This window comes from Coregonus lavaretus (assembly GCF_964263955.1).
Source record: "Coregonus lavaretus genome assembly, chromosome: 27".
NCBI lineage: Eukaryota > Metazoa > Chordata > Actinopteri > Salmoniformes > Salmonidae > Coregonus > Coregonus lavaretus.
This window is the reverse complement of record NC_140014.1, coordinates 6,107,143-6,127,305: the sequence shown is the minus strand read 5'-3', so window position 1 is coordinate 6,127,305 and position 20,163 is coordinate 6,107,143. Positions and strand designations below refer to the sequence as shown.

Below are 20,163 nucleotides of genomic sequence, written 5' to 3'. Positions count from 1 at the left end.
GCTACTTTGAAGAATCAAAAATATAAAATATTTTTTGATTTGTTTTTTTAAATTTTATTTATTTTTTATTTAACCTTTATTTAACCAGGTAAGCCAGTTGAGAACAAGTTTTCATTTACAACTGCGACCTGGCCAAGATAAATAAGTTTAATACTTTTTTGGTTACTACATGATTCCATATGTGTTATTTCATAGTTTTGATGTCTTCACTATTATTCTACAATGTAGAAAATAGTGAAAATAAAGAAAATCCCTTGAATGAGTAGGTGTGTCCAAACCTTTGGCTGGTACTGTATATATAGAATTTGTTTAAAAAAAATAACATACATTTTTAAACACTTATGGTGTGAAGCAAATTTTAGGGGGATGTTTAGAAATCACCCTAATAAGCTTGCACTCATGACATTGAGTAATGTACTCCTTAACATGTCATGAAATGGTAACTATTGCATGCTTCATATAAAGCTTGAGAGAAGCCAGGGCCACCATTACTACAATATGTCAAAATAGGAGCCGAGACAAACTTTGCAGTTGCCTGACCTTTCACTTCAGGGAGAGCAAGAAGGAGGAGGTTGGTTTACAGATTGACTTTAAAATGCATTTTTCTTGTCATTTGGTGAAAGTGAAGAAATTGAGGCATGACCATCATCTGCCCAACAACGAACAACACTATATCAGATTCAGGACTGTCCTTCCAGAAGACCAGGCCCATGTACTGTAGGCAAACGTTGTGGAACATTGCGATTCATAAGTCATGAACAGAGCTGACATGATTCCTTATATGTCAGAGAGGCATGTACGTTCTACATCAGTGGTCTCAAATCCACAGGCCATAAATAGAACGTTCGCGGGCCTGATGTGGCCCATGGGCTGGGAGTATGAGACCACTGTTCAACAATGTTGTGCCCTGCTGAACGCAGCCTAGTACTACAGTATATCCAGTACTACTTTACATTCAGGTCAGTCCAGATAGCAGTGGCCCAGTCAGTCATTCAATTAGGCTTATCTTCCCAAGGTGTTATCAAGTCAACCACCTCTGACCTAGACAGTAGGGGGCCAGGGTTGGGTACAATGAGACACTCCTGTCCCCCACCTTAGCCCTCCAGAACCTGGCCTACCAGGCCAACCCCAGGCCTTAGCTATTTTAGCTTATCTCTGGCTCTGCATATCATCAATACCTACACCTCTCAATGGAACTCAATGGAGCTCCCCAAAACAGGGCAGATGGTTGGTCCCATTTGTGTGCTAAAAGGAGATTTACTCTGAATTGTTCTTAGCGCTCCTTTGTATTATGGGCCTGTTCCATGAGAAAGAGCCTGAAAACAAGGAACATTTACATGTATTAATTAAGCCCCATAATGACCCGGCAAGTGATTATTGGCATGCATTCCCTGGGCTTTTGTAAACTTTGCAGAGCACAGTATGGCTTGGGATCTCCCCCCTTTGAAATGGGTAACAGATTGTGGGAAGAGGGGGCTGAAAGCAGTGCATACACACGCCCACACATTGTGTGATATGTGATTGGTTGGTTGGAGTAGGGTATAGAGGAGATCAATTCCTATAGTGACACTAACAAGAATAGAATATGCTATTAGTTCAAATTAATCCAAGCATTTGAATTGCATACCGTTTCACAAAGACAGACTCTGAAACAACAAAGTATATTAAAGTATTTATAATATAAAACAACCATAATAACAAAGTACAGAACATCAAGTACAGAATGAACTGTCATTGAACAGAATCTCTTTCATTGAAAAAGTTAAACAGGTTCACACCCACAAGGTGCACATATTATACACAAACAATGTAATGATAACTATATTTAACATCACATATGGCAAAATCAAAGACAACTACTGGGGACTGGAATGGTTGTAATCATCTAGGCTGACTGCTGTAAGCACTTATATGCTTGTTACCATGTGCAGCCCTCGATGCACAAACCTGTATCCCTACGCCAAGCCACAAAGTTTCATGGCGCATCCCATTAAATAGTTATTGGCAGCACGCAGGATTGGCAGCCAGATCAAACGAGCCAATGAACAAAAGCCCTATAAATATATCACATTCATTCATTCGCTTCAAAAACACCCTCCCCGCATTCCCCAACTCCTGTTGTCCCACTCCCTACACCGTAGTTCCTGGTGATGCTTTGGTCTTTTTCAAATACACCTCCGAGTTCCCATCTGGAACCAGATGTCTGAAACCACTTTGGAACGAGGCGAGGAGCCGTCCTGCAGACAAGCAAAGGCAAAGAAATAACAAAAATGCCAAAGTAAAGTTCCTCAGTGACTCAGAATTACAGTACATCTCAACTGGAACTTGATAGCTTGATATCAGGTTTAAAGGCCAAATGTTCAATAAAGAGAGCACTCAGAAATGTTTACCTAGCACTTAAAGTATTAAGGGGTATAATGTGAATGCTTTAGGCATGATTATTAATGACAACTAGGAGTTCCCGAAGATAAATAATTGTCCAATTCCACTCCAGATGACAACCACAGTTCGGTCAATGCCTCAAGGCTGACGGTCAGTGACACTAACCTGTCCAAGTCCTCTGGTCGCTCAGGCTGAAGCTAGTGCACTGAGGAAGGGAGTTACAGATGAAGGCCGCCTCCTTGGCGTTGTGCACCGACAGCACGCAGCCTTGGTGGTTGTACGAGGGCCAGCATCTGTATTCCATATTTACAGAGGTGCTCATGCCTTTCATGACTGCATAATCTAATGGGGTGAGAAGAAACACCAGAGTCTTTCAGAGACATTGTGGGGCCTGGGCCAAACCCATCTGCTAAACATTAGCATGGGCCGCGAATTAGGAGCGCCTGCCCCCCCTCCAACCCAACATCAGAACAGAAGTCAACTCATTCACAGTGAGGGGAAGATGGCAGGGGTGTCAAGTTTCTCCATTGGTACTCCTCCACCTAAACCTACAAGGCAGGGGTTCAAAATGTTGGGGGGCATATTAATAGGGGAACAAGCGCTCCAGTTGGGGCATTAGTGCGGCAAACAGAGGGTCACTTTAAGGTTCTTTATATGAACACTCTGTAGAAGAAAATCATCTGGAAAAAGGGAAGACATTGGGGTTATCTGTTTTATTTTAAGTCTTGGACAGTGATCCTATGTCTATGGAGTTCCAGATACTCATGATGAAATGTTCACTAAAAATAGTACTCTAAGTCAACATACGCAGACCATTCATATGATCTATAGGCCCAGGAATCAGTTTTGCCTGTGACTGAAGACACGTACTGGAGAACTACAGTTCCTTTTTAGAACTCCTTTGCCAGAACCTAGCAGTTTACAGTGTTAATACATCACAACAATGTTGGTCTAAAACATTCCTTTATATTTCCAGACTCAGTCCACTCAATCCACTTCCCAGGCTTACTTTGATTACTATTTATAATGTAGCTGTATAAACCATTGAGCAGCTTGAGCATGGAAAATACAGCTGCAGGATCTGGGCCAGTCATTTTAGTTATTAATTTTCATAGAGTGAAGGGCTGGAGAGTTTGGAGGGGAGGGGTCTGGAGCACTGTAAAAGTCATTTAGACCAAAAAATCAAAGGTTCACGTCATACCTCTGATTATTGACGGAGGCATGTTGTCCAGGTGCAGGCCGGATTTGTACAGATGGAACATGTCTTCAAAGGCTTCCAGAGTGTCATTCACATCACCTTTCAGCTCTCCTGGAGAAACACAGCGGAACAGGTCAGCACAGAAAAGGTATGAGTGGAAACACCACTGGAATTGGTCATACGCTTGGTCAAATGTGAACAATTTGTTTTTCCTGGAAAGGCCAATGTGGTCGGTCAAAACACCTGGCTCTAGTTATGTTCATATGTGGGGTAAATGGTATTGTTCACATGGAAGTGTATGACAAACTCCAACTAGGGCCTAAAGTTTTTCTAGTCAGGCGCACATGGTTAGGGAAAAACTCTAGGCTCTAACATGACATATGAAAGGGCCATATTAGGTCTTTCCAAATGATTAATAGTAATGGCGGGTCATGTTCCATCTACTCCAGTCCTCACCCGTTGAGTTCATGATGTGATCCACCAGATGTCTCAGAGCAGGCGGGGCTTGGTGAGGCAGCAGGTAGGTGAAAAAATACCTGAGGCAGTGTAAAAGAAACATTTCTCATTTAGACAAGTCCCATCACATATTTCATGAAACGTTGACTCTTCATCACGGTATTAAAGCAAGTGTGCAGTAAACCTGGCAGAATCATGAGTGAATACATGTAGCCTACAAAATGGCACTGTCACGGAACAAAGCGAGGAATGATCTAGCTAAACCATCAAAGAGTGGGGCTATGATACATCTCACCCACCTTTCCAATGCTTGTTTTTTGTTTGTTTTAAGATTAAGATTAAGCAGGACAAATGTCACTTTCCATAGCTAGGTTTCAATCCAATTTGCGACAGATTTTCATGCAAATATTCTAAAATCTGCATAAAATAATATGCAAATTTTCCCACCAGAGATGTGTTTCTATCAAACGGACTTATTATGGATAAAAGTATGTGAGTGATGACGTAGTGCACATAAAAATAACTTTTGCAGTTAAATTCCTATGTACCGAATGAAAAAGTTAAATGGGTTTCCATTGCATTTTCAACACTACTGATGGTTCTGTCACAAAAACTGTTGTGTTATATAGCAAACATGCCCGCTCTGGTCTTGGCACGTGCACTCTAGCTAACAGCTCGCAGATACAGTGCAGGTAGGCTACCTACATTACAAGATTATTATGGATAACAGCAATATTATTTTTATTTGTCAAACAGCCGCCAAGCATTAATCATCATGTCACCAGAATAAGACCCTCAATATTTAAAGGAGCATCAAGCATCAAGCTAATCAAGTGCACTTTCATCTCCCTTATTTCATCTGTAGCCTAATGAACTGCATGGTTTCCTGAGTCGTAGTGGGAGGACCACACACCATGTCATCGCGTGACTCCAAGTTTACTTAGATATGATGGTTATTATATCAATATTTGTGCATAAAGACATTTCCACTGCCATTTCTCGCATAATTAATTTTACAGACAAAAAAGATCCCACCATGTCGAACGAACAAATTGTCTGTCGGCATTTATAAAATTGTACCAGCATGAAATGGTTGGATGGAAACCTGGTTATTGAAGATTCTCCGTTGAGCATGTTTTTTAGTCTAGCAGAAGCTTCGGTTTCATCTGGATCTGGGAAACTAGCCCAAGGAGTGCAGCAATGACATCTCACCCACCTGGCAAAACACTTGAAAATGTAGCCTAACAATGGGAGTGCAGCTGTATTACCTGTAGGCGTTGTAACGATTCCTCATCTCGTTGAGGCCCTCACACACTCCCTGGTCCGTGCAGGGCAGGCTGAAGTTGCGGAGGGGGAACTGTAAGACGCAGTCCTGGTCCACCTGACAGGCGGGCTCCGTCACGCTGGCGTCATCCAGGTCTGTGAGCTTCAGCTCCCCAGATACCATGACAAACTGACGGGGCTGGAAGTCCAACAGAGCCACAGAGCCCAGAGGGGAGTGGGAGAGGTAGTGGAGGAGCCTCACCAGGCCCAAACAAACCTGAGGGAAAAATGTACAGGTTGGATGTTGTTGACATTATGGTTGTCATTGTATACCTTTGACATGTACTGTATATGTCATATGTACTTGGTGATATATGAGGACGATGTCATCGTATGTGATAGTATTATTGTGGCTGTCTGCTCTTTCGCCTATGTCCTGTGGTATGTAAAAAATGTGTGCAAGAAAATACTAAAATGTTGTGTAACAACTTGCTAATACATTGTTGTTACACGTGTAATTACAAGGTTACTACACAGGTTTATGAGCAACGTCTTGTAAAGTGTTACCCACTCTAAAAAGGAAAGAAAAAGAAAACAGATCATATTGCACACAGACTCTTCTTGTGTCACACTGCTTTTTCAGGACATTTCTGCAGTTGCTGCTTCATATCACATCTAGGCTTACTACTTCATTCCTGTATAACATGAGCCATAGAAGAATGGTCAAGATGAAACAAAGCGGCGAAACAAGTATCGAGTTGGCACAGCCCACAAAGAAATGGAACGAGTAGCATTCGGCATGCGTTGACGCGGCAGAAAATGATTTGGTCACACTGCAAACATAGTTGGGACATTGGGTAACCAGGCGAGTCTGTCGAACGTCTCTCAGTGCAGCCGCAGCACTACTAAAACAGAGGTAGGGGAAACCAAACCCCTTTTTGAATGACTGTACACCCTACAGCAGTGGAGCGTTTTGCTCCAAGGGATCAGGCATGTTGAAATAAGTGTTCCTTTAACACCTCACCCCTGCTGTTGCTCATTGTTACTGATTCCTCACTTTCGTGGATGCTCGAAATGACTTGGCCTGAAGGACTCGTCACCATGTGTTATGACGCGTACATACTTGCAAACAACAACACTTCTGTGCGTACACACACGCACACGCACATGCACACACTATCAGTGTCACACACACACTATCAGTGTCATACACACACATTGACGTACATTGGTACGCACTACACACACTAGAAGATCGTAGAGGGCTTAAGGCGCGAGAAGAGGGGGCCGACATTCGAGATCCCCCTGAACGCAGACATCTGTCCTTCAGAGTATTTGATCAGGCCCAGTTGGAATGGAGATGGGGCATGGGTTAATCCACTCCAGGCTAAGAATGTCATCCTCCAACAGCAGCTCCTTCTCCACCCCCATCCCCTATCATCCACCCCCATCCCCACCCCAGGTATGCCCCAGAGGGAGCCAGGGGGCGGGCCACTCCTGATTAACACTCTCTCCAGGGATGTGGAGGAGGACAAGGGTGGTAGAGAGAGATGAGATTGTGTGTGTGTGTGAGTGAGTGAGAGAGAGAGCAGAGAGAGACAGAGGGCCTAGTGGTCTTCTTACCCGAAAGCGTTCCTCCCAGGGGCTCTGTAGGAGCTGGATCATCTGTAGTGGCAAGCCCTGCTCCAGGATGGCTGTGATGCCTCCTGCCCCCACACTGTCCTCGCAGTGACCTCGGAGCTGCAGAAGGGAAATAGGTTATACTGCATTATTAGTGTCACAGTAAACCTAACACCGGGAATGTAAGCTAGTAAAGAATTGGGAGAAAATGATGAGAGCGCAGCATAACTGTATCAAACCAGTTGTTCTCAGGACAAACCAGTAAAATGTGGTGTTCTACTCTGGCCTATTACAGAGATTACGTTAAAGTGTGTTCATGAAGGTATTCATTAAACTGTTACACAGTAGCCTGTAAACAGGTTAGGATTGTTTACATTCAAGTTGCACATTTGACCATAATGGATTGATTAAATAGACTTTGGGGATTTTTTATACATATTCCAGGTTAACAGACAGAGAGGGACATTGTATCTCCTCCAGCTGCTGATGCAGAACTGCGACCCAAGGTCAGGGGAGGTTCAAGAGGTTTAATTGAATTACATGGGAATGTCCTACAGATGCAATGAGGCTTTTTAAGGATATTACACAAGCAGCAGAGCAGACAGGCCTGAGAAGCAGTTAGCTCCTTAAATAGACAGCAAAGTAGCATCAATGTGGTTGAAGTTTGTAGGTTTCTAGAACGGTAGGCCATGTTGTTTGTAACGTGTATGTTCTGTGTTTGTGATGTATGTAAGCCTCTGACACCTTGATTAGCCTATACCCCCTGGAGATCAATAAAGTTATATTCTATTTTTTTTACCTTAGACTAATTATTTATTGAATAAATAATACTTTATTCACGTACCTTTATGATATTTGGATGTTGCAGTCTTTGCAATAAAACTATTTCTTTTTTCAGTTTAAAAGACACGAGCTCGTGACAGCCCAAGGGGTCTTTAAAATCCTCGAGACATCTCGCCATGTCAGTTCCTTGATCGTACACGGTTTTCAATGCCACAGACTGTCCCTCCGATAGCACAACTTCAAGCACTATTTTGGTATAGCCCGAGCCAAGGATATCCACAGCTTTCATATCAACAAGCTGATCACAGCCAATATGATCCTTATTTATTCTAATAGATCCACTGGAAACTTCACTCTCGTTATCCAAACTAATATCCAAATGGTTACTTTCAAATGATTGGTGCTGCCCAAAGTGTCCCGATTCATCCAATAACCTCTTTACCCCAGAAGAGATGAGGAAAGAAAGGATTTCCTTGCGTCTTTCGTTGAGTTCATGAACTAATCCGTTACGCTCCATAACAAAATCATCCTCAATAGTTCCATTGGCAAACATTCCTTTATGAACTCTGTGCCAACTGTTCACAAAAAGTCTTAAAGAAAAGACCAGAAAAGCTAAAAGTACCGCGGTGCACAGAGGGCTGCCCATCGTGGACATTTCGTGCGCGGGTAAAATGAACACGCACTTAATTCAATCGGACGAGAGACCTCTTCTGTACTAATGACTATGGAGAAAGGTTGAGCTCGTTGTTTTCACCTCTTGAGGCACGCCCACCAGAGGCGTGTCTTCCCTTAAAAGTAAAATCCCGCCCCTGATTTAGCTGGTGATGAGTAATGTGTGTGTCAATGATTTTGAATTTTAGGACCCCTTTAACATATGGAATTATTTTAAGATGGTCATAACTTGAATCATTTAGCTATTTGATATTGCATTTTGGACCCCTTTAGGTATACAGTGCATTCGGAAAAGTATTCAGACCCCTTTCCTTTTTCCACATTTTGTTACATTACAGCCTTATTCTAAAATAGATAAAATCATTTTTTTTCACTCATCAATCTACCAACAATACCCCATAATAACAAAGCGAAAACAGGTTTTTAATTTTTTTGGCAAATCTATTACGAATAAAAAACACACATACCTTATTTACATAAGTATTCAGACCTTTTGCTATGAGACTCGAAATTGAGCTCAGGTGCATACATTGATCATCCTTGAGATGTTTCTATAACTTGATTGGAGTCCACCTGTGGTAAATTAAATTGATTGGACATGATTTGGAAAGGCACACACCTGTCTATATAAGGTCCCATACCTGACAGTGCACGTCAGAGCAAAAACCAAGCCAAGAGGTCGAAGGAATTGTCCGTAGAGCTCCGAGACAGGATTGTGTCAAGGCACATACCTGGGGAAGGGTACCAAAACATTTCTGCAGCATTGAAGGTCCCCAAGAACACAGTCGCCTCAATCAATCTTAAATGGAAGAAGTTTGGAACCACCAAGACTCTTCCTAGAGCTGGCCGGCTGGCCGGTCAAACTGAGCAATCAGGGGAGATGGGCCTTGGTCAGGGAGGTGAAAAACGGAAATATCACATTTACATAAGTATTCAGGCCCTTTACTCAGTAATTTGTTGAAGCACCTTTGGCGGCGATTACAGCCTCAAGTCTTCTTGGGTATGAACCATTTTAGAATAAGGCTGTAACGTAATAAAATGTGGAAAAAGTCAAGGGGACTGAATACTTTCCGAATCCACTGTATATACACTGCTCAAAAAATAAAGGGAAAACTAAAATAACACATCCTAGATCTGAATGAATGAAATAATCTTATTAAATACTTTTTTCTTTACATAGTTGAATGTGCTGACAACAAAATCACACAAAAATTATCAATGGAAATCAAATGGATCAACCCATGGAGGTCTGGATTTGGAGTCACACTCAAAATTAAAGTGGAAAACCACACTACAGGCTGATCCAACTTTGATGTAATGTCCTTAAAACAAGTCAAAATGAGGCTCAGTAGTGTCTGTGGCCTCCACATGCCTGTATGACCTCCCTACAACACCTGGGCATGCTCCTGATGAGGTGGCGGTTGGTCTCCTGAGGGATGTCCTCCCAGACCTGGACTAAAGCATCCGCCAACTCCTGGACAGTCTGTGGTGCAACGTGGCGTTGGTGGATGGAGCGAGACATGATGTCCCAGATGTGCTCAATTGGATTCAGGTCTGGGGAACGGGCGGGCCAGTCCATAGCATCAATGCCATCCTCTTGCAGGAACTGCTGACACACTCCAGCCACATGAGGTCTAGCATTGTCTTGCATTAGGAGGAACCCAGGGCCAACCGCACCAGCATATGGTCTCACAAGGGGTCTGAGGATCTCATCTCGGTACCTAATGGCAGTCAGGCTACCTCTGGCGAGCACATGGAGGGCTGTGCGGCCCCCCAAAGAAATGCCACCCCACACCATGACTGACCCACCGCCAAACCGGTCATGCTGGAGGATGTTGCAGGCAGCAGAACGTTCTCCACAGCGTCTCCAGACTCTGTCACGTCTGTCACATGTGCTCAGTGTGAACCTGCTTTCATCTGTGAAGAGCACAGTGCGCCAGTGGCGAATTTGCCAATCTTGGTGTTCTCTGGCAAATGCCAAACGTCCTGCACGGTGTTGGGCTGTAAGCACAACCCCCACCTGTGGACGTCGGGCCCTCATACCACCCTCATGGAGTCTGTTTCTGACCGTTTGAGCAGACACATGCACATTTGTGGCCTGCTGGAGGTCATTTTGCAGGGCTCTGGCAGTGCTCCTCCTGCTCCTCCTTGCACAAAGGCGGAGGTAGCAGTCCTGCTGCTAGCAGTCCTACAGCCTCCACGTCTCCTGATGTACTGGCCTGTCTCCTTGTAGCGCCTCCATGCTCTGGACACTACGCTGACAGACACAGCAAACCTTCTTGCCACAGCTTGCATTGATGTGCCATCCTGGATGAGCTGCACTACCTGAGCCACTTGTGTGGGTTGTAGACTCCGTCTCATGCTACCACTAGAGTGAAAGCACCGCCAGCATTCAAAAGTGACCAAAACATCAGCCAGGAAGCATAGGAACTGAGAAGTGGTCTGTGGTCACAACCTGCAGAACCACTCCTTTATTGGGGGTGTCTTGCTAATTGCCTATAATTTCCACCTGTTGTCTATTCCATTTGCACAACAGCATGTGAAATGTATTGTCAATCAGTGTTGCTTCCTAAGTGGACAGTTTGATTTCACAGAAGTGTGATTGACTTGGAGTTACATTGTGTTGTTTAAGTGTTCCCTTTATTTTTTTGAGCAGTGTATATATACCTTTTAAATATTGCATTTGGCCTTTACTACTATAGCCCATAGAAACACATTGAATAACATATTCATAAATGGCAAAAAAGACAAAAAATGTATCATAAGGAATAAGGTTGTGAAGTGTCTTTCCTATATCTAGGATATATAACAAAGCTCAGGAAGTATTTGAGTTTTTTAAGACACATATTTAACCCCATATTTTTGCTAGCACAAAACTAGCTCCAAATTCTTCCATTCGATTGTATGGGTTGCCTTCAGACGAGTCCCGTGACACTTGTGGAGGTCGTACACCATTGGGTTTGTGAGAGTCTCCCCTTTCCATAGTAGGGTCATATTAGTTTGTAAGCCAAACCATTCGGTACAGACGTTTTCATAAGAAGACCGATTTTCGGGATATCTCATGGTGTGACAAACACTGCTGTAGCTCGGCCACCTTCCACCGCAGATGCGGAAGGCTGACATACTGTAGGCGGATGCTGTGGATTGAGAGGCAGCCCATGCAAAAAAAATGATATCTGTAGCTTAAACTGACTGATTTTGACTGGGATTTTTTTTTATGCTACTTAGATTGACGCACAGGTGCGTTTTTTATTAAATGCATATAAAGCCTAATTCAAGATTAACAGGAGAGAAAAATGTCACAGGATATTCAAGACCACATTCTTTACTGCTATATATTTACACATTTCTTGTCACTAGTCTCCGCCCCAAAAGGACTGAGCATGCCTACTTGAAGGTAACGGCGCTTACTGTTGCCCGTAGTGGCCGGTTTCCATGTCATCTCCCGACGTCCTCAAACATGGAGGATGTCGAATATTGACTTGTATCACGGGTGACCTGGTTGGCTATTCCACACATTTTACTATGAGGATGAGAGAATCTTACATGTTTAAAGCTAATTTACTGCTATTCTACACATTTTGCCATGAAGCTGAGAGAACATTTTGCAGTTTTATAGCTAATTTCCTGTGTGTCTCTCCGCCTTGCGGGGGCTAAGGGTGTGTGTGGTACACCAGTGCCTAGACTGACCTTCATGTCTTAAAGTAATGATGGACTGTCGTTTCTCTTTGCTTATTTGAGCTGTTCTTGCCATAATATGGACTTGGTATTTTACCAAATAGGGTACCTTGTCACAACACAACTGATTGGCTCAAATGCATTAAGAAGTAAAGAAATTCCACTAATTAACTTTTAACAAGGCACACCTGTTAACTGAAATGCATTCCAGGTGACTACCTCATGAAGCTGGTTGAGAGAATGCCAAGAGTGTGCAAAGTTGTCATCAAGGCAAAGGGTGGCTACTTTGAAGAATCTCAAATATAAAATAGATTTTGATTTGTTCAACAGTTTTTTGGTTACTACATGATTCCATATGTGTTATTTCATAGTGTTGATGTCTTCACTATTATTCTACAATGTAGAAAATAGTACAAATAAAGAAAAACCCCTGAATGAGTGGGTGTGTCCAAACTTTTGTCAGGCACTGCATATCTTATACAGTAGTGATTGACTTAGCATGTTATTAAAATCATTCATTCTGAAAAGGGATAAGGAGAGTATTTAGTCTGAGGACACCTTTGCCCACACCAGTGTCACACACTTTACATTGAAAAGAACAGTTAGAAAATTATCAAACTAACAGTCAAATGAGATTTCTTAATTACTATAAAATAAAAAGAATGAATCATTCTTTGAGAGATAATGAAGGTAAACATCTTCATACAGATGGATGAAGTAACCATAGCGGCACACTTTTCTAACTTTGTCTGTTTTAGGAGGCCTTTTTGACGGTCATCAGACTAGCACCCCACAGTATTCATCAGCAAAATGGCATCATCTTCTGTTGCAGAGGAAAATAGCTAGCCAATTGCCGGTGCTGGGGAAATAAACTGGAGCTCTACTTAAATGAAAGCACAGCAGTTCTGTTTGGAAGCAGTAACTATAGGTCTAATGGTATTAAACATGTAACATAGCTGAATTATTAACCATTACTCTCTATCCTAGACTGAAGGTCAGACGAGATGATTCATTGTGAAATGTTCACAGTTCACACTTTCCTTACTGAAATATATAATATACTCAGGTAATGTTGTTCATTTGGGAACAATCATCAAAATTCTGAGAGCATGCCTTTTTGTACTCCTTACCCCTTTATCTTCCTATCTCTTGTTCATAAGCAACATCTTGCCTTTGGGAACCACTTGTATCGTTCTCCCCTATTAGGGAAATCTTTCCTCTCAGTCTTGAGCTGTAAATAAATGAATATAAATTGCTCGCATCACTACCCACTCGGAAGAGATCTGCCACGGGAAATTACCATGGGTGTCGGTTCAGGTCCACCCCTTATCTGGAGCAGACAAAGCTATAGGCGGGCTGGGGATATAGCGACTTTAGTGAGCTGGGGGCATTAGCCTCAAGACAAGATCAAACCTCACAGCTTATTTACAGACTGGATGTTGTCACGCCCTGGCTCTGGGGACTCTTAAATGTTGAGCCAGGGTGTGGATTTTTCTATGTTTAGTTTTTCTATGTTTTCGTTCTAGATCGTTTTGATCTATGTTGGCCGGGGTGGTTCCCAATCAGAGGCAGCTGTAGCTCGTTGTCTCTGATTGGGGACCATATTTAGGCAGCCTGTTTTGCACTAGTCTTTGTGGGATCTTGTTCCGTTTGGTTTGTTGTGTATAACCTAGGACTTCACGTATCGTTTGTTTGTTGTTTTTGTTCGTGTAAGTACAATTAAAGTATGTACGCTTATCACGCTGCGCCTTGGTCCGTGTCTTCAGTCAACGATCGTGACAGAAGATCCCACCATAAGAGGACCAAGCAGCATGCCCAGGAGGAGAAGATGGCGATGTCGCAGGTGGGCAAATGGTGGTCTTGGGAGGAGATCTTCGCGGGCAGAGGGCCATGGGCAAAGGTAAATGCCCAGGCAGGAGAGGAGAAACGGCGCCAACCGCGCCGACGACGGACACGCGAGAGGCAACCCCAACCGCGCCGACGACGGCACACGGCGTGGATGACGGAGCAGCAGGAGGCAGCTACAGGGCGAATCTGCCGACTAGGAGAGGAGGCCACCAGGTTACGGGGGCTATTTGTCATGAGGGAGAGGGAGAGTGTAGAGGCACGGCGAGAGGAACTGGTTAGGCAGCAGAGGGAGCGGAGGTTTAGAAGGAAACCCAGTCCCGCTCCTCGCACCAAGGAAGTGGTGTGTGTCACCAGTCCGGTCCGGCCCGTTCCTGATTCCCGCACAAGGCCAGTGGTGTGTGTTCCCAGTACGGTCCGGCCCGTTCCTGCTCCCCGCACTAAGCCTGTGGTGCATGTCGCCAGCCCGGTCCAGCCTGTTCCTGCCCCTCGCACCAAGCCAGTGGTGCGCGTCGCCAGCCCGGTCCGGCCTGTTCCTGCCCCTCGCACCAAACCAGTGGTGCGCGTCGCCAGCCCGGTCCGGCCTGTTCCTGCCCCTCGCACCAAACCAGTGGTGCGCGTCGCCAGCCCGGTCCGGCCTGTTCCTGCCCCTCGCACCAAACCAGTGGTGCGCGTCGCCAGCCCGGTCCGGCCTGTTCCTGCTCCCCGCACCAAGCCAGGGGTGCGCGTCGCCAGCCCGGTCCGGCCTGTTCCTGCTCCCCGCACCAAGCCAGGGGTGCGCGTCGCCAGCCCGGTCTGGCCTGTTCCTGTCCCTCGCACCAAGCCAGTGGTGCGCGTCGCCAGCCCGGTCCGGCCTGTTCCTGCTCCCCGCACCAAGCCAGTGGTGCGTGTCGTCAGCCCGGTCCGGCCCGTTCCTGCTCCCCGCACCAAGCCAGTGGTGCGCGTCGTCAGCCCGGTCCGGCCCGTTCCTGCTCCCCGCACCAAGCCAGTGGTGCGTGTGTCCAGTCCGGCACGGCCGGTGCCTGTTCCACCGGTGCCTAGTCCGGCACCGGTCAGCTGCTCCACTCCGGAGCCAGAGCAATCCGCTCCACCGGTGTCCAGTCCAGCTCTGGCCAGCGGGGCCAGACCAGATCAGGGGCGCAACGGGGGGGGGTGGAGAGAGGGAGGTGGACACGCCCGGAGCCGGATCCGCCTCTGAGGCGGAATGCCCACCCGGCCCCTACCCTCTTGTGTTTGTGTGGCGCGGTCACAGTCCGCGCCTTTGGGGGGGGGGGGTACTGTCACGCCCTGGCTCTGGGGACTCTTAAATGTTGAGCCAGGGTGTGGATTTTTCTATGTTTAGTTTTTCTATGTTTTAGTTCTAGATCGTTTTGATCTATGTTGGCCGAGGCAGCTGTAGCTCGTTGTCTCTGATTGGGGACCATTTTTAGGCAGCCTGTTTTGCACTAGTCTTTGTGGGATCTTGTTCCGTTTGGTTTGTTGTGTATAACCTAGGACTTCACGTATCGTTTGTTTGTTGTTTTTGTTCGTGTAAGTACAATTAAAGTATGTACGCTTATCACGCTGCGCCTTGGTCCGTGTCTTCAGTCAACGATCGTGACAGATGTAGCTACAATACAGCACTGGCTCACCTGTTGTATTCGGCGCATGTGACTCTGCACCTTCAGTCTAGGATAGAGAGTAATGGTTAATAATTCAGCTATGTTACATGTTTAATACCATTAGACCTATAGTTACTGCTTCCAAACAGAACTGCTGTGCTTTCATTTAAGTAGAGCTCCAGTTTATTTCTCCAGCACCGGCAATTGGCTAGCTGTTTTCCTCTGCAACAGAAGATGATGCCATTGTACATATTACTTCAACTACCTCAACTAGCCGGTGCCCCCGCACATTGACTCTGCACCGGTACCCCCCTGTATATATAGCCTCCCTACTGTTATTATATTTTACTTCTGCTTTTTTTTTTCTCAACACTTTTTTTGTTGTTGTTTTATTTTTACTTTTTTTGTTAAAAATAAATGCACTGTTGGTTAAGGGCTGTAAGTAAGCATTTCACTGTAATGTCTGCACCTGTTGTATTCGGCGCATGTGGCCAATAAAATTTGATTTGATTTGATGTAGATGATAAACCCAGTGTTATTTCTGTCATATGAGAATCCAATGGCAATGGGAAGATTGAAGCTCATTCGGAGTACTTTACAACTCTAGGCCTACTTAAGTATCTTGCCATATAGACTACTTAAACATACATACAGTGGGGAAAAAAAGTATTTAGTCAGCCACCAATTGTGCAAGTTCTCCCACTTAAAAAGATGAGAGAGGCCTGTAATTTCCATCATAGGTACACGTCAACTATGACAGACAAATTGAGATTTTTTTTTCCAGAAAATCACATTGTAGGATTTTTAATGAATTTATTTGCAAATTATGGTGGAAAATAAGTATTTGGTCAATAACAAAAGTTTCTCAATACTTTGTTATATACCCTTTGTTGGCAATGACACAGGTCAAACGTTTTCTGTAAGTCTTCACAAGGTTTTCACACACTGTTGCTGGTATTTTGGCCCATTCCTCCATGCAGATCTCCTCTAGAACAGTGATGTTTTGGGGCTGTCGCTGGGCAACACGGACTTTCAACTCCCTCCAAAGATTGTCTATGGGGTTGAGATCTGGAGACTGGCTAGGCCACTCCAGGACCTTGAAATGCTTCTTACGAAGCCACTCCTTCGTTGCCCGGGCGGTGTGTTTGGGATCATTGTCATGCTGAAAGACCCAGCCACGTTTCATCTTCAATGCCCTTGCTGATGGAAGGAGGTTTTCACTCAAAATCTCATGATACATGGCCCCATTCATTCTTTCCTTTACACGGATCAGTCGTCCTGGTCCCTTTGCAGAAAAACAGCCCCAAAGCATGATGTTTCCACCCCCATGCTTCACAGTAGGTATGGTGTTCTTTGGATCCAACTCAGCATTCTTTGTCCTCCAAACACGACAAGTTGAGTTTTTACCAAAAAGTTTCATCTGACCATATGACATTCTCCCAATCCTCTTCTGGATCATCCAAATGCACTCTAGCAAACTTCAGACGGGCCTGGACATGTACTGGCTTAAGCAGGGGGACACGTCTGGCACTGCAGGATTTGAGTCCCTGGCGGCGTAGTGTGTTACTGATGGTAGGCTTTGTTACTTTGGTCCCAGCTCTCTGCAGGTCATTCAATAGGTCCCCCCGTGTGGTTCTGGGATTTTTGCTCACCGTTCTTGTGATCATTTTGACCCCACGGGGTGAGATCTTGCGTGGAGCCCCAGATCGAGGGAGATTATCAGTGGTCTTGTATGTCTTCCATTTCCTAATAATTGCTCCCACAGTTGATTTCTTCAAACCAAGCTGCTTACCTATTGCAGATTCAGTCTTCCCAGCCTGGTGCAGGTCTACAATTTTGTTTCTGGTGTCCTTTGACAGCTCTTTGGTCTTGGCCATAGTGGAGTTTGGAGTGTGACTGTTTGAGGTTGTGGACAGGTGTCTTTTATACTGATAACAAGTTCAAACAGGTGCCATTAATACAGGTAACGAGTGGAGGCCAGAGGAGCCTCTTAAAGAAGAAGTTACAGGTCTGTGAGAGCCAGAAATCTTGCTTGTTTGTAGGTGACCAAATACTTTTTTTCCACCATCATTTGCAAATAAATTCATTAAAAGTCCTACAATGTGATTTTCTGGAGAAAAAAAATCTCAATTTGTCTGTCATAGTTGACGTGTACCTATGATGAAAATTACAGGCCTCTCTCATCTTTTTAAGTGGGAGAACTTGCACAATTGGTGGCTGACTAAATACTTTTTTTCCCCACTGTAGATGTATCTTAAGAACTAAAAGCCATATTTCAAATGTTATTCAAAGTTAATAACCTCTGAATTTTTTGGGGCACTAATATGAAGTCTACGGTTTCTCAAAAAAGGGACCACTTGGAACATGTACAGTGGGGAGAACAAGTATTTGATACACTGCCGATTTTGCAGGTTTTCCTACTTACAAAGCATGTAGAGGTCTGTAATTTTTATCATAGGTACACTTCAACTGTGAGAGACGGAATATAAAACAAAAATCCAGAAAATCACATTGTATGATTTTTAAGTAATTATTTGCATTTTATTGCATGACATAAGTATTTGATCACCTACCAACCAGTAAGAATTCCGGCTCTCACAGACCTGTTAGTTTTTCTTTAAGAAGCCCTCCTGTTCTCCACTCATTACCTGTATTAACTGCACCTGTTTGAACTCGTTACCTGTATAAAAGACACCTGTCCACACACTCAATCAAACAGACTCCAACCTCTCCACAATGGCCAAGACCAGAGAGCTGTGTAAGGACATCAGGGATAAAATCGTAGACCTGCACAAGGCTGGGATGGGCTACAGGACAATAGGCAAGCAGCTTGGTGAGAAGGCAACAACTGTTGGCGCAATTATTAGAAAATGGAAGAAGTTCAAGTTGACGGTCAATCACCCTCGGTCTGGGGCTCCATGCAAGATCTCACTTCGTGGGGCATCAATGATCATGAGGAAGGTGAGGGATCAGCCCAGAACTACACGGCAGGACCTGGTCAATGACCTGAAGAGAGCTGGGACCACAGTCTCAAAGAAAACCATTAGTAACACACTACGCCGTCATGGATTAAAATCCTGCAGTGCATGCAAGGTCCCTCTGCTCAAGCCAGTGCATGTCCAGGCCTGTCTGAAGTTTGCCAATGACCATCTGGATGATCCAGAGGAGGAATGGGAGAAGGTCATGTGGTCTGATGAGACTAAAATAGAGCTTTTTGGTCTAAACTCCACTCGCCGTGTTTGGAGGAAGAAGGAGGATGAGTACAACCCCAAGAACATCATCCCAACCGTGAAGCATGGAGGTGGAAACATCATTCTTTGGGGATGCTTTTCTGCAAAGGGGACAGGATGACTGCATCGTATTGAGGGGAGGATGGATGGGGCCATGTATCGCGAGATCTTGGCCAACAACCTCCTTCCCTCAGTAAGAGCATTGAAGATGGGTCGTGGCTGGGTCTTCCAGCATGACAATGACCCGAAACACACAGCCAGGGCAACTAAGGTGTGGCTCCGTAAGAAGCATCTCAAGGTCCTGGAGTGGCCTAGCCAGTCTCCAGACCTGAACCCAATAGAAAATCTTCGGAGGGAGCTGAAAGTCCGTATTGCCCAGCGACAGCCCCGAAACCTGAAGGATCTGGAGACGGTCTGTATGGAGGAGTGGGCCAAAATCCCTGCTGCAGTGTGTGAAAACCTGGTCAAGACCTACAGGAAACGTATGATCTCTGTAATTGCAAACAAAGGTTTCTGTACCAAATATTAAGTTCTGCTTTTCTGATGTATCAAATACTTATGTCATGCAATAAAATGCAAATGAATTACTTAAAAATCATACAATGTGATTTTCTGGATTTTTGTTTTAGATTCCGTCTCTCACAGTTGAAGTGTACCTATGATAAAAATTACAGACCTCTACATCCTTTGTAAGTAGGAAAACCTGCAAAATCGGCAGTGTATCAAATACTTGTTCTCCCCACTGTATATCTAATTTTGAAATACATCAACAAGTTCTTGACATAATACGCTAGTCTGTAGGCATATTTCAAATGTTATAGTCAGTAATCTATGAATCTCAGCGCTAAGGCCTACATCAAAAAGTAATGGTTTCTCTAGGAAAGGCACTGCTTTGATTGGACCGTTGAAATCACATTTTTTGGAAACATTGATAAGTCATTGATAAAGGATGATTTCAGACTGTGTTTCTATGGCAGACAGTGCAAACGACGTTTAAAAAATGTATTTTCAACCAATTATGTTCACTGGGTGCCTCTCAGTGTCAAAAACACCATTGATCTTTCCTCCATTCTACACTAATAGCATCAGTGATGATGAGGTGTCTGCATTATGATTAATCTGTAGACACAGACCAGCTGGCATGCCACTGATCATTCACCAGAGCAGCCTACATTATATCTTTATGAAGATGGAGTAACCCTAGGAAGAGCACACTATCTCTCCCTCTCTGGTCCCAGGTGCCTTTTCTGACTACAGGTCATCAAAGGACAGCAGAGTGTGTATCAGCAGAAAAGCGTCATCACCTGATGGCTACGTAGTGGTAGAACTACAGTTTACCACCTAGGAATATGAGCTGGAGATATACTTTAATTAATGGAGTACTGCAATTCTATTTGGAAGCAAAACTAAGATTGTATCCCAAATCTAAACATTT

The 20,163-nt window shown here is 44.4% G+C and overlaps 1 protein-coding gene across 1 annotated transcript; it reads right to left on the bottom strand.

Moving 5' to 3' along the window:
• Nucleotides 1–2,130: 2,130 nt before the first annotated feature.
• Nucleotides 2,131–8,357, bottom strand: LOC311103128 (extracellular tyrosine-protein kinase PKDCC-like; the record flags this gene model as incomplete). Its single annotated transcript, XM_084144671.1, has 7 exons — nt 2,131–2,237; nt 2,548–2,724; nt 3,584–3,691; nt 4,037–4,116; nt 5,305–5,576; nt 6,923–7,039; nt 7,764–8,357. The coding sequence occupies 7 exons, from the start codon at nt 8,355–8,357 to the stop codon at nt 2,131–2,133; spliced, it is 1,455 nt and encodes a 484-aa protein (XP_084000797.1).
• Nucleotides 8,358–20,163: the final 11,806 nt, after the last annotated feature.